The sequence below is a fragment of the Coturnix japonica genome, chromosome 4 (genome assembly GCF_001577835.2).
Source record: "Coturnix japonica isolate 7356 chromosome 4, Coturnix japonica 2.1, whole genome shotgun sequence".
NCBI lineage: Eukaryota > Metazoa > Chordata > Aves > Galliformes > Phasianidae > Coturnix > Coturnix japonica.
Window position 1 is genome coordinate 2,997,332 of NC_029519.1, and position 13,345 is coordinate 3,010,676.

At 49.3% G+C, this 13,345-nt stretch overlaps 1 protein-coding gene across 2 annotated transcripts; it reads left to right on the top strand.

The window, feature by feature from the left end:
* The first annotated feature begins 1,028 nt into the window (after window positions 1-1,028).
* On the top strand, window positions 1,029-5,730 carry LOC107312641 (protein FAM162B-like). Of its 2 annotated transcripts, none has more exons than XM_032444523.1 (5): window positions 1,029-1,133; window positions 1,806-1,877; window positions 3,139-3,235; window positions 3,966-4,074; window positions 4,749-5,730. In XM_032444523.1, exons 2-5 carry the CDS (start codon window positions 1,847-1,849, stop codon window positions 4,854-4,856), a joined length of 345 nt encoding a protein of 114 aa, XP_032300414.1. In that variant the 5' UTR covers window positions 1,029-1,133; window positions 1,806-1,846; the 3' UTR covers window positions 4,857-5,730. The 2 variants fall into 2 exon arrangements, with proteins under 2 accessions (XP_032300414.1, XP_032300413.1); XM_032444522.1 differs by having other exon boundaries at window positions 1,053-1,312.
* Window positions 5,731-13,345: the final 7,615 nt, after the last annotated feature.

Consider the following 13,345-nt stretch of genomic DNA (forward strand, 5'->3'; position numbering starts at 1 on the left):
TAAACACCTCAGTGCTCCTGATGAGACGAGTCGTTTGCATTTTCATTTCCTGACCCATCAGGGAGAGTTTCATGCAAAATGCAGGAGAAACGTCAAAATGATGAGACAGCAGCATTTGGGGTTTGGTCTCTGGGTAGCACAGCTGGTGTCAGACAAACTGTTCAGTGCTTCTCAGACTTAGCAAACAGTGAACTCCAAGAGGGCCGATCCTTTAGCGGTCATTTCTCAAAGGCCAGTTGTGCTGGTTGACAAACACTCATCACCTCAGGTTTTGTAAGTTTCTTTTAGTTTACTGATCTGATGAGATCTGAAATCCAAGGGATGGATCCTGTGCTGGGCAAGCTGAGAAGAGAAGGCTCTGGGGAGGGCTGAGAGGGGCCTGTCAGTACCTACAGGGGTTGTAAGATAGGAGGGGATGGACTCTGTAGCAGGGTTTGTTGTGACAGGATGAGGGGAAATAGTTTCAAAATGAAAAAGGGGAGATTTAGAATGGATGTAAGGAAGAAGTTACTTGCAATAAGGGTGGAGAGATGCTGGCATGGGGTGGTGCCCCATCCCTGCAGACACCCAAGGCCAGGCTGGATGGGCTCTAGCACTGATGGAGCTGTGGGTGTCCTTGCTCAGTGCAACAAGTTGGACCAGATGGCCTTGAAGAGTCCCTTCCAACTCCAACAGTTCTATGCAACATCAAGTTTAGTTTCCTTTCACCACACCGCATTTATTCTGATAGCAGGGAAACCTTTCCTCCTCCCAAAGGCTGTTTAACAGGACTGATTTGCAAGGTTTTTGTTTTTTTTTAAGCTGAGAACAATTAAAAACTCTAACTGTGACAATTAACAGTCACAAAGCTTATCTTTGTGCAAAGAATAGCACATAGTCCTATTACAACCCTATTATAATGAGGAGGGAGAACAGTAATGTCAGTCCCCACCTGTACTCAGAGCAGGAGCCTGGTGGAGTGTCTGCATAGGGCGTGAGCTGCCCATGCTGCATGGGAGGTGTGTCATTTTGGCAATCAGAGAATGCAGTGACGTAGAAACAAACTGCCAGCAGCCAATGTGGGAAAGGGTGCTCCTCCCTGCTCACAGGAAGAGGTAGTTTTGTGGAACCAAGCCCAGGGTCAGCCTTCCCAGGTGGTGTATCGGGATGCTGGGGAGGCTCCTGGGCCGTGGTGCTGTGGGGTGGGGGAGGTGGGGGGCTTACCTACACACCCAAGACCCCCACGTTGCTCCACCAGTGCTGTGCTGTGCCAGAGCTGTTGGGAACAGAGCCGGGGGTGCACAGGGTGCGGTGCTGCACACAGCTGCTCCAGGTGGGTGGAAGTGCTTTGGTTGCTGTTTCATGCTGCAAATGGGGGAGAAGGGTTTGTGCAGGGAACGGCTGGGGAACGAACCCTTTTCTGAGCTGCTGCAGTGCTGTGTTGGTGCTATGGATGCTCTTGGGGATATGGAAACCATTGAGAGCTCCAAGTAGAGGGTGTGTGTGCTGAATAGTTCTGCTCCTGCGGTGGCAAACACAAAGCGATGTCTTATATCTGGGAATCTGTTAGCTAAAAAAGAAAGTGAAAGCTCCTCCTTGCAGCTTGCTGCCGGGTTTCTGGAGGAGGATGGTGCACTCCCCACTCCCACCAGTACGGTGCTGCCACATCCCACCCATCCCAACCCAGAGCACAATGGAAACCAGAGCTGTGCCAGTCTGAACAGGGACACTGCAATGGCTCAGTGCAGCAACTTCCAGGCAGTGGATGTATTTGTTGCTCCTTCCAATGAGAATGAAGGTCCTAACATGGTTGCACATCCTTCCAGGCTGGTCTCCCCACCAGAGAGCTGCTTGGTGCCCACTGTGGATGAGGTCTCTGCACCAAACTTCTCGCCCTGGTGAGTTCAGACTGTGTGGGGCTGCCAGCGCTGCCGTAGGTCTGCAGCATGGGACTTTACCAGGTCTCCTTGGGGTTGGAAGGATCTTTATAGTCCTTTTAGCAACCTGTGCATCTGCTGATCTAATTCAGACTCAGTGATATTTCAGATCCATCTCTGCTCTCCCTGGCACTGCTGAAAAAAAAACAGCGTAGGAGAAGCGATAGATTAATTTTACCTGCACTGTAAGGATGCCAGGATTTATACCTGACATTGTTCAGCCATTTACCACCCCAGGTGTGCATGAGCAGGTGTGGGATAAAGGCACTTAATGTGATTTCACCATCTCAGTGCAGGCAGGGAGAGGCGCTCAGTGCCCTCAGCAGCAGCCAGGAAGCATGGGATGCTGAGACCATGCATCTTTGTATCCATCCCTTCCTGCATGGCTTGGTCACGCACAGATGTGCACCTTGCCTGGGTGTGCAAGCGCTGGTTGCCTGTACAGTTGTACAAGGCAAAAGCCAGCATTTGGGCTGGCCATTACTTCCCCTATTTCCACAGGGGACTGTGGCCTCATTGTGGCCTGTCATTGGACTTGTTTCCATCAAGAGGCGCTGGAGTCCCTCTCTCACGATGCTCACAGTGACAGCATACTAATGGTATCGCTGCAGCACTCTGCTGGGGTGTCATGTATCATCATTAGAGTACAGCAACCTGGTACCCAGCTTGCATGAGAACGACAGCCTCCCACCAGGCTGTACTTTCACAGACCTCATCTCTCCATCAGCCCTTTCTGAATGAGATGCTGTGGAGGAGTTCCTGGTGCTGCTGGCAGTTTGCTGAGCTGCCTGTTGAAAAGCAGGAGGCAAGCAGGGTGACAGCATGCTGTGGGATGGATGACTGCAGCCCCACAGCTCTTCCCTTCAGAATAGGGAAAGCTGGGGAGATTTTTAGTTTTAAACCTAACTAAAATAAATAAGCTTAAAAAAAATGAGTCAGTTCTAAATACAACAAACAACTTCATCCCAGCTGCTGGATCTTATTGTAGTTTGGTTCTCAAAGAATAGAAAAGTGCTGTTCTAAACTTTGGGTCCCTTTCCCACTTAGCTGTATCAGTGTTGGCACAGCTGCCCCTGGAGGAGTCCCAGAACCGTGGGGATGTGGCACTGAGGGACATGATGCGATTGGGGTCAGATCTTAGAGGACTTTTCAGCCTTATTGATTCAATGGCTTCTTCTTTCTCTTCTTAACTCATCCTTTTCTTTTGCACAATCTCTTGAAGTATTCAAGAGTGAAAGGAGGCCTACCAATTTTGACAAAAAGGTGTTGGTGTGGGCAGGACGCTTTAAAAAGGAGGAGGACATTCCCCAGTACATAACGTGAGTAGACCTTCTTTCTTCTGATATGAGCTTGATTCTGCTGAGTGGTGTGATCGTACAGGTTGAGACCCCAGCCTACATCAGTCAGAAGGTTGCTCACGTGGTTGGTATTTGTGGTCTGCCATGCCAATGGTGCTCACAGCTACTGCTGTCCAAAATGAATCCCGACTGTTGGGAGTGTGAACTTGTTTCGCCTCTGATGTAAACTGGGTTCACTTGTTTTTGCTGTCATCCATTTTAGACTCATCAGAAGTGTCTTTTGCAAGGCTGGTGGCTCTGTAGTTCAGGAGTTCCCATGGTAGAACATCATCCGCTTTGGGTTTTTACAGGTTTTGCTAGCTGTTATTAAAGTAATGTTAGTGTTATTCACAGATGTGGTGGAAGACATCTGCAAAGGCCCCCTGCCTTGTGGTGTCCCTGGGGGTTGGCCTTTCCCTTGCAGACATCATGGAATCCACAGCTGGATATGATTTCATGAATGACTCAGGCTGTCACCTTGCAGTGTCTTGCAAGCATGAGTGGTCGGATTAATGCTGTGAGTCACTTGTGGAAGGCAGTGGAGATTTCTCAGCAGTGGTTGTGAGAAGCTCCTTGGGACGCTGACTCTGGATGGATGGTGGTCATGCGCTCCAGCAGCTGCTGGAAGACATGGGGATCCTTTACTGAGCTCCTCACAATCTCATTTCCCACATGCTGCTGCAGGATGAGAAATCTGCTCTGTCCTCCACAGGCCTGAGGTTCTGGATGCAGCAAGGAACACTGTGAGGATAAAGGTTTGCTACATCATGATTGCACTGACCTTGCTAGGTTGCTTGGCCATGGTCATCACAGGCAAAGAGGTGAGTATTTTTTTCTGGATGACATACTTATCAGGTGGTCTATGTGGACTTGCTTTTTAAATAAGCACCCAGATGGCAGGCTTTGAGATGAAGTCCATATTAACAATATTAGCATGAGATCTCTATTGCCCCATTCTCCAGGGGAGAGGCTGGCATAGGGAAGCACAATTTGCTTGTTAGAGTGTTCCTTCTGGCATACTTCATCATAAACCCACGCGCTGAGTGCCTTCTTATCACAGTGTTTCAGCAAGTCCAAAGGTTGTGGAGCAGCTCAGATAGTGTTTGCAGAGCTTGCTCCTGCCCTATGGCCATGGGTGATGGGCTCCTGTGGTTCTGCTCAGCATGCCACCATGGCCACATGGATGTGATGCTCTCTTCACCTGTGCCACATGTATGGAAGGAGGATCTGCAGCCCACCTGGCAAGTCCTAGTTGCAAGCGCACTGTAATTCTTCCTACCTTCTCATGCACCTGTAAACATCATGCAGTGTAATTTTTCTGCTTCTTAGAAGCTGAAAATGGTGACAAATTAGTAAAACAAAGAAGCATATTCATGTCTTTCATTGCAAAATATCAAAGAGGACAGTGGGGTGTCAAAGCAAGAGGTGCAAATGCAGGGAGCTTTAGTGGTGGGAAATATATGCACGCAATGGCTTTCACCATTTCTTTCCAAAGGCTGCTAAAAACGATTACACGCTGCTGAGGATGAATGAAGAGAAGAAGGCTAAATGGAGGGCTGAAGCAAAGAAGGATCAGGAGGCAGCTGCTGTGAAGGCACCATGATCAGGAGCAGGTTTGCTTTAACAGCGTGAGAGAGAAGTGATTTGCATGCATGCCATATGTACCTGTCTTCGTTTTACTCCTTGGATCTTTTTGCCTGCAACTCTGTAAGAGTGAAGACTGCTCCATGTGAACTGTGAAGCTCTGGTGGAAACCCCAGCAACTTCTTTCTGTGGCCTCTGGAAGGATGCAACCCTATGTCAGACAGCATCCCAGGCTGTGCATTTCCTCTAGTGCACACAGGCTTGGCCAAAGGGATCTGGGGCAGGGAGAAAACAGGTCTGAAATATGTCCTCAAACCAAGAAGAAGTCAAATATCTCCTCCTCTGACTCTGCTGTCCCACCCCTCTCCCCAGCCCCTCACAAGGGGACATGAGCAAGGAGATATGAAGGGTTACGAGCAGCCCTGGTGACTGAATTGGCCAAAAAGCCCCTGGGTCAGAGGAGCTGCTGTGGATGTGGGGTGGCAGTGTGGGCTCATGGGGTGGTTTGGTGGTGGTGGACAGCTGCCCTCCCAGGAGCAGGGAGCCCAGCCAGGGGCACTGCCCATCCTGTTGCACTTCGCTGGCTTTGCTTCTTCATCTTCTGTTTCCAAACGTTGGCATGAAAGTTCCCAAGCACTTGCTTAGTTGTGATTTTAGTTAGGATTAATTGCTAATACATGGTTTGCTAAAACAGATTTTTTTTTTAATCACCATAGTTCATTAACTCATAATAAAACAGCTGTCCAATTACATCTAAGACAAACACTTCTCTTCACAGCTTCATTTTAAGTGTCACCAAACTCTGAGATGATGCTTAATGGGAGAAATCCTCATGAAATACTGAAAGTTCCATTTCCATAAAGTCATTAAACTTTAAGACAGACCTCAGCTCACCCCTGTGGCCTGAGCCTCTGTGCATCATTCATGTCATAGAATCCTTAAGGTTGGAATAGACCACTAAGTTCAAGTTCAACCATCAACCATCACCATCAGGCCTGCTAAAACAGGTAAACCCTTAAGACCCATAAGCTGAGCCCTTGGAGCTGGATGTGCTGCATGGGGTACCAAGGGATGTGGAGCAACAAAACCCACCATCTCATCCCAACCACCACAAGAGGCAGCAAACACTGTAACCAAGCTCAGCCTTTCTGCTCCACATAATCACACCAAGGTTTGGCTCTGCTGCTGCAAGGTTTGGTACCTGGACCACGTATACCTGGATCCAGCAGTCTGGAAGATTCCATGCAGGTGTCTGTGTTTATTGTACCAAAAATGATGTCCACTCCTCACTGGTGTGTCACTCCATGAAGAAGCTGCTGACAATGGTGGGCTTTTCTCCAGGGCCTGGGGTCAGCACTCAGCAGTTGTTGGGCTCTGGGGCTGCTGCCTCTGTTCTCTTTGAGTGTTTGGTAGTGGTGATTTCTTCCTCTGCACCGCCCGTGGAGGATGAGGGGCTGTGTGAGGGGATGTTACATCTGTCACATCTTGGTGTTTGAAGCCCTTGTTTCAGACTCACAGAGCTGTGCAGTACAAATCGTAACAAGTGATGCCTGCTCCCTGCAGTATTCCTCACAGTGCATCTCAGGAAAGTGAAAATAATGGGCTAGGACAAGCATAGAGTGAGCAAGTGCCTACTGAGAGGGCAGCTCTGCTGGCACAGGTAATCTATGCCCATTGGGTGGACGTGGCCTGGTTTCCTTGGCTAGTGCACTAACCTGGAAGGATTTTCTCAGAGTTAATGTTCTTGTTGGGATAAACTAAAACACTCAGTCCCCTGGATAAGTTCTAAATTATTAAATGGCCTTCTCGGGCCCTCGCTAAGAGGATGCATGTAGCACATAAAGGAGCCCATTCTGATGCTCATAAACAAAATCACTTCCACATTCTGAACTTCCCTGAGTAAAGCAGAAAAGGAGATGGCCACAACTGTGTTCAGAGAACAAACACATTCATTGTGACTCTTTCTGTTCTGCACTTCCCTGTGCCTGGGGGAAAACAAACAAGCAGCCAACCCGTTTCAGATATGGGCTATTTTCAAATCCTCTTGGATAACCTTGGTCCCTGTTGAGTAGTGCATAAAGCTGCTGTGCTCCACGCTGACGTTAAGAAGAAGGAAAAATCAATTCCTCCTCCCTGATCCGATGACAATGGGCCATCTTGGTTTGATCAAGTGGCCCAGCTGCTTTTGGGCTCTTACGAAGAGCAATGAACATAATGTAGGGGATAATCCTTTTCCGGTGCTGGCTACAAGATAATTCATTTTAATACAGCAATATTCACTCTCCAAAATCAATCGGATTAATCACTAGCTCGCACTGTGCTGCAGTAGCACAGCTCGGTCTGGAGCCTTCTCCTGTAGTAACGGGAGATGCCAGCAGAGGACACTGCGCTGATGCCTCTCCAGCAGTGGGACTTAGCACTGCTTGCTAAAACCGGTATCACTGTTTGCAGAGTCCTTTGACTCTCCTTTGGAAAAGCTCCTAATTAACACAGCTTCCATATCCTCGCTACCTTAGGCTAGTGGCGTTTATTATTTCTCCTCCATCTCTGTCGGTTCAGAGTCACACCTGATCCCACAGCGGTTTAAAAAGGAGGCAGAATTTGTTGTTAGGAAGGAGTGATCCTTCCCTCTTAGAAACATGCACTGTATTTCCCCAGCCTGGCTGTAAGGCAGGGCATGGAGCTGGCAGCACTGCTTTGCCACAGGGCTCAGGCACTGGGGGTGTCTTTTCAGCTCTCACCTCCTTGTTTATCCCTCTGCATCAGAAGGAAAGAAAGCTTCCTCCCTTGTAGGGCTTATGCCATTTTAATGAACCCCTACATGGAAATGGTTAACAGCGGGCTGTAGGCTGCTGCCAGAGAGGTTTGTCTTATAGTGATTGCTGGGGAATACTTTGCTTAGTAGTTGGAGTTTACCTAATTCTGCTTCCATTAAAATCAATGCTGTGATTCCTCCTGGCTGCGAATTAGAGATATTATCCATTATCCATTGCTTTTGGAAATCCATCTGTTTTACAGAAGATTGCCTTCCCCAGGATTGCTGTGGGGCAGCCATGGATGCACCTGAGCTTTCTTCTGCCACTGTGATGATGTCCCTGATGAGCTCCCAGTGCCTCAGACAGAGGATGAGATTGAAAATCGGAGCTCTGGAGATCCCAGGCCCTTCCTTGCTCATTTTGCCTCTCTTTTTGACTCACTCGGGAGTTTCTAGCGACACTTGGTTTCCTCCCATCCATCTGCTGTGTACCGCTCTTCTCTGGTATGCATTAGGGCCCATGTCAACCCGCACTAGCAGAGTATAATTTCCCTAGATGCAGACAACATCTTGCCATTCAGAGCTCATTTTAAACCCTTTCCCGTTTAAAGACTTCAGCAGTTTTTCTCCCACCAAGCTGGAAACTGCTGCTCATTATAAGGCAGGGTGCACCCACACTCGGCTTCCAGGCTTTGGAGGTTATCTTCACTATGGAGCTAAAACATCCCGTCTCAGCTCTTTCCTGTGTGCAGCTGGTTGTTCCTCTTTTAGAGCTGGATTCCTGCTATTCTCAAAACACCTGTTGTTTCTGACTGTTGCTTGGTGGGTGACACTGTCTTACTGGCCCATTGGGTGATGCACACTGGGTTTGCTCCCGTATCAAGAGATTTACTAAGGTTCAGATCCTCTTCACAAACAATCAAAATGAATATTATTAGCATCAAATCAATAACCTGATCTAGTGCTTTCATGAAAAGAAAAGATCTAAGAGCTGCTCAGACTTCTACCAGCCACCCTGGGGAATCCCATTGCACAGTGCTAATACTGCAGAGGCTGCGGTTGCTCTGTGCCTGAGGCTCCAACACCTGCAGGAGCAGCATGGCTACAAGGCTGGGGGAAGGCTTTTGTTCCTGGGATCTGTTCAAAGGAGATTCAAGGTTGAAGGCCTCCTCTCCCCAGCCTCATGCTCCCTCATTGCAGCAAATAAGCTGTGGCTGCTGTTGGCCCAAAGGAGAGCTGTGCAGCTCACACCCATAGTGGCTGCAGGGAGAGTTTAAACACCGCTCTCCTGTTTGATTTTGGCACGAAGTCATTCTAGCCTAGCAGGGAAGCAAGACCAATGCTCAATAATTTGAATTAATTAAAGGATCGTTCATTAATGCGCTGAGGTAGCGTTAAAGCAATTTTCCATGGTTAAGTGGTTTGACAGTCATTAGGGCTGTATGATTTATTGCAAAACCACTGTGACTGTCAGATGAGGAGTAGGTAAGTCCTGAAAGGCTCAACATTCCAAATGGAGCACTGCACCTTTCTGCTCTGCACAGCCGTGCTGGCCCCACACCTGGGCCCTGCACAGAGGCAGCTGCTATGCAGAAACCTGGAGCTTCTGCATTGGATCTGATTCTTCCTCTGGAGCATCGCATCTCCCCCGTGAAGAGGTTCAGACCTTCTGCTGTTTGGTCAGGGGTTGTTATCTGCTGGGTGTGTGAGGGCTCGGCAGGGGAGAAGAGGCAGCCTGGAACAGGATTTAGCTGAGCTCACTTGTGGCATATGTGTGCTCTGCAATGTGAGCTGTTCATAGCAACTGCCAGGGAGGCTAGACCAGAAAATCAAGGGATCTGCATGCTAGTTTGTAATATGCAGATGAGAGATGGTCAGGAGACTTTTTGTAGATGAAATAGAAACCAAAATAGCCCGATGAATTAGTCATATGCTAACGACAATCATTCTGAATGGCTGGTGGTTCTGCAGGCTGCATTAATGCACCATGAGTCGCACACAGCTCTGTGAGCTGTTTTCTCATGGTCCTAACACTGTCCTGCAACAGATTTCTAACATCAGAGCTAAAGGGCATCCTCTAGGGATGCAAATGTGCCATTAAAGTAATGCTGCTCTGGTCTCCACAATGGTTTCACGTCATACCGAGGGGCCAAAATAAGTCTTGAAAGATGGGAAGTTGATCACCCAAGCTTTTTCCTTGACAAACCTCAGCGCAAAGCAAAAATACAAGCATTGCCCATTGTGCTCTCCCACTCAGTTCCATTTCTTTCCTCCCAGAGCTGCTGTGTGGGCTGTGCAGGGGATGCTGTAAGCTGAGGACCCACTGCAGGCACACGTGAGCTGGGGAGGCAGCGGGGCTGCACACACTGCGCTCTGACACTGCAGGAGTGGGCAAAGAGCTGCCTGTGCAGCTGCAGCATTCCACGTGCCACCTCCCACAGCCGCTCTGTAGCTGTCTGTATGTACCGACTGAGGAGTTTCTATCTCCTTACTGCTTTTGCTGAATGCACTGGGGAGGTATTTTGAGCTCATTGCCAGTGAGGTCCAGGTGCTTACTGACTTCCATGGGTGGCACCTGGCTGTGGAGCACACAGCTGTCCTGCTGAGATGCTGTCTGGGAAGCAAACTGCACGGGATGAAGAACAGAGAACTACTGCCTGGATGTCACCTGGTGTCCTTCACCCCAGGCCAAGCTCTGAGCTGGCACCTGGGTGCTGTGCAGCAGATGGTGTCATGCTCCCAATGCCAGGCTGTGAGAGCCCAGCTGCTACAGGCAGCATCAACTCCACAGTGCAGGCATGAACTGCAGTGCCATGACCCACCTGCACTGGGGGTGACAGGGCTCTGGGGAGGGTGCCCAGCTACAGGGACCCTCCTGTTCTCATGTCTTTATTCTGCTCACCCTGATAGCTGCTGGGGTTCATCCAGGCTTCTCACAACTCATAGGCTGTGATGTTTGTGGGGTGAGACGCTGGCCTTTCCTTGAGAAGCTCAGGATGTGCAGTGACTGCTTTATGGCCTCTCAGCCTTCTCTTCAGGAAGAACTAGGACAGAGAGCTCTGCAGAGCAGCCTGAGCTCTGGTATCTTATTTTGGTTTGATTAGAAATGATACTAATAAAAAGTCCTGGCAAAAGTGTGTCTGAATATAAGCTTGAGTCACCCACCTCCACAGTTACTTGCAGTGCACACAGCAATGCGCCAGCCTGGAAAATGATTTGCAATATCCCTCAGGTTTGGGGTTGTTGGGTTGGTTGGGTTTTTTTTCTCCTTTTACACATATATTTACATAAAGGAAAATAAAATCTCTGCAGCCTATCTTTATCTCAAAAGCAGGTTTCCCTTGAGACTGAATGAAATAGTGCGGATGTCTCATCTGATGGATGAATGATGAGAATTTCACTTTCAGCCCTGCGGAAAGAAGGTGGAAGTTTTGAGTTGGCAGCTGAGGAGCTGCTTTTCTACCACCTCTGCAAAGCGGAGGCTCTCACCCTGCCTGCTTCCATGGCTCCCTGAGGATGCTGCTGCTATTTCACTCATTTCAGAGGTAAAGAGGTGAGGGATGTGCACAGCTCGAGGTGTCCCAGCAGCAGTTCCCTATGTCCCATAGCAGTGCTCAGACAACCCCAAGCCTATTGGAGAGAACTGCACTCAGTGTTACACATTCTGTTTGCCCCATGTGCTGTGCTCATTGTGGGATGTGATGGGCTCATGAGGAAAGAGAAAAAGCTGCTTTCTCTGCTGTGCCAGATGCAGGGAAGGTATCACATGCAACACAGCTGTGTAATGAGGTTGTGCAATTCAGCAGGGATGCTGTGAGAGGAGACAAGTGCAAGTGTGGGCTGTCACGGGCTGCAACCATTTCTGTTTTGCTTTTAGAGCTGTGGCCTCCTGAACGGCTGTGGTTCCAAGCCTGCGGCTGGCTGTGAGCCTCCCTCTGCCTCCATGCTCCCTGTTAATCTTTCCATCAGGAAGGGAAAGTGGTTGGAGCTGTTTTTACAGGGATCGTGACCTGGAAATTAAGGCAGCCTTCTGTATGCACTCACCCAATCCAGATGCCTTGGCTGGGTTGGGATGCTCACACAGCCATTGGTGCAAGCTCAGTGCTACCCATGCAGCAGTCCCCCCTGCTGCTCTGTATGCAGGAGAACTCCTATAAACAGCTATAAAACCGTGCACTTAACCAATAAAACGGGCACAGGAGCTCTGATATCCACACACCAGAGCCAAGATAACGGCTCTCTTGGAAACTAGCCCACTGCGTGGGCTGAACGAATACGATTTCTAACTGCACAGCCATTACCCCCCATTACCCTCCTGCTGTCTCACTGTGCTCTGCATCCTGAGCCAGTCCTCAGCCCATCCTTAGCACACCTAAATCCTTGCGCTGATCCTGCTGGGTGCTGAGTGCCTGCAGCTGGGACCCTCTCATTCAAGAGCAAGCAGCAGCGCTCCACCTGTTGGAAAACCCAGCCCAAATCGCCCAGCTGCAGGAAATGCAGCTCTCCTGCTGCTCCCATATAGAACCCTGGGGCACTCGGGTGCTTGCCAGCTTGTGATGCTTGGTCGTTCACTTGGCTGGGAGCAACGGGAGATGCGTTTGTTTCTTGAGCTTTCCTTGCAAGCTCCCTTGGACTGCGATGGGCTCGGCAAGGAGCTGCAAACTGGGATTTTCAGCCTGGTTTTGTTGGGCGGTCAGGGCAGAGCTCTCCTGCACCAACACCGATGTCCTTCCAGTGACTCTCCGTCCCTGGTAGAGGAGAAGGGGGCTCCTCCCGTTACTTTAAAATGCAAACCTACCGCTTGACATCTGTAGAAAGTTAACCTCGGTGCAAGAACCACTTTAGTGACTCCTATTTTAATTGCCTGGAGAATAGATGTTAACCTAGCTTGAAGCTCGAGGCAGATTTGCATAACAACGGATCTAAAAGCCGCGCTCGCTCCCACAGCCCGCACAGGGAAACGTGTTTCTGGTAGGTTTTATGTTTTAAGTGCTTCGAACAATGGAGCAATTCAGTGTTTAAGAACGGTTTTCAGGTCCTCCAACACGAGCCTGCTGCGGGGAAAACGCCCTCCTGGCACCTCCCCATCCCCAAAATGTCCCTTTCTGAAGTCCTTCTCTGAAGCCCGGGCGCATTTTAGAACAACTTTCTCCTCCCTTTTGGCTCGTCACGGTGTGACTTTAAGATTTAAGCCATTCCAGAATACTGTTTTAATTCTTTTCTTTCGTTCTTGTAGCGGAAAAATCCATTAAGCTCAGATTCAGCCTCAGCAACACGGGCAAAACAGCTTTTATTAACGCCTTAGCTGCGATGAGGGAGAACTCCAGGCTGTCAGCTGTGACTGCAGGAAGGCTCTGGGTGCTGTGCTCAGGATGCATAATAAAAAAGGATGAGGAATTGCACGTCAACATGTCAGCAGAAAGTGAGGACACAAGTTATTGTTTACCAACGTTGTGCTTCAGTTAGGATGGGAAAGCTGTCAAATGGGAAGGACAGAACAGAGCCTGAGTTTCTCTCTGGTTGGGCTTTTCAGTCCCTCTTTGACTTCTTCTTTTTAAAGCCATTCTCCAGTTGCTGTGGTTCCAGGGAAACAGAGGGCTGGCACTGCTGGGAGCTTTTCCTGGCCGTGCCATGGGGCTGGTTTGACTGAAGGTTCCTGTGCCAACGTTGTCACCTGCGTTACCTCCAGGACACAGCGAGCAGCATCCTCTGCCCGCACCTCAATGGATTCCTTGGCTGCAGAGTGGTTGCAG

What these genes read in the sequence shown, in the direction of transcription:
- LOC107312641 (XM_032444522.1), top strand. Translation starts at nt 1,147, where the DNA reads ATGCTGGGGAGGCTCCTGGGCCGTGGTGCTGTGGGGTGGGGGAGGTGG. An exon ending in GACATTCCCCAGTACATAAC is followed by an intron (nt 3,236 to 3,965) that starts GTGAGTAGACCT and finishes TGTCCTCCACAG; the next exon opens with GCCTGAGGTTCTGGATGCAG. An exon ending in TGGTCATCACAGGCAAAGAG is followed by an intron (nt 4,075 to 4,748) that starts GTGAGTATTTTT and finishes TTCTTTCCAAAG; the next exon opens with GCTGCTAAAAACGATTACAC.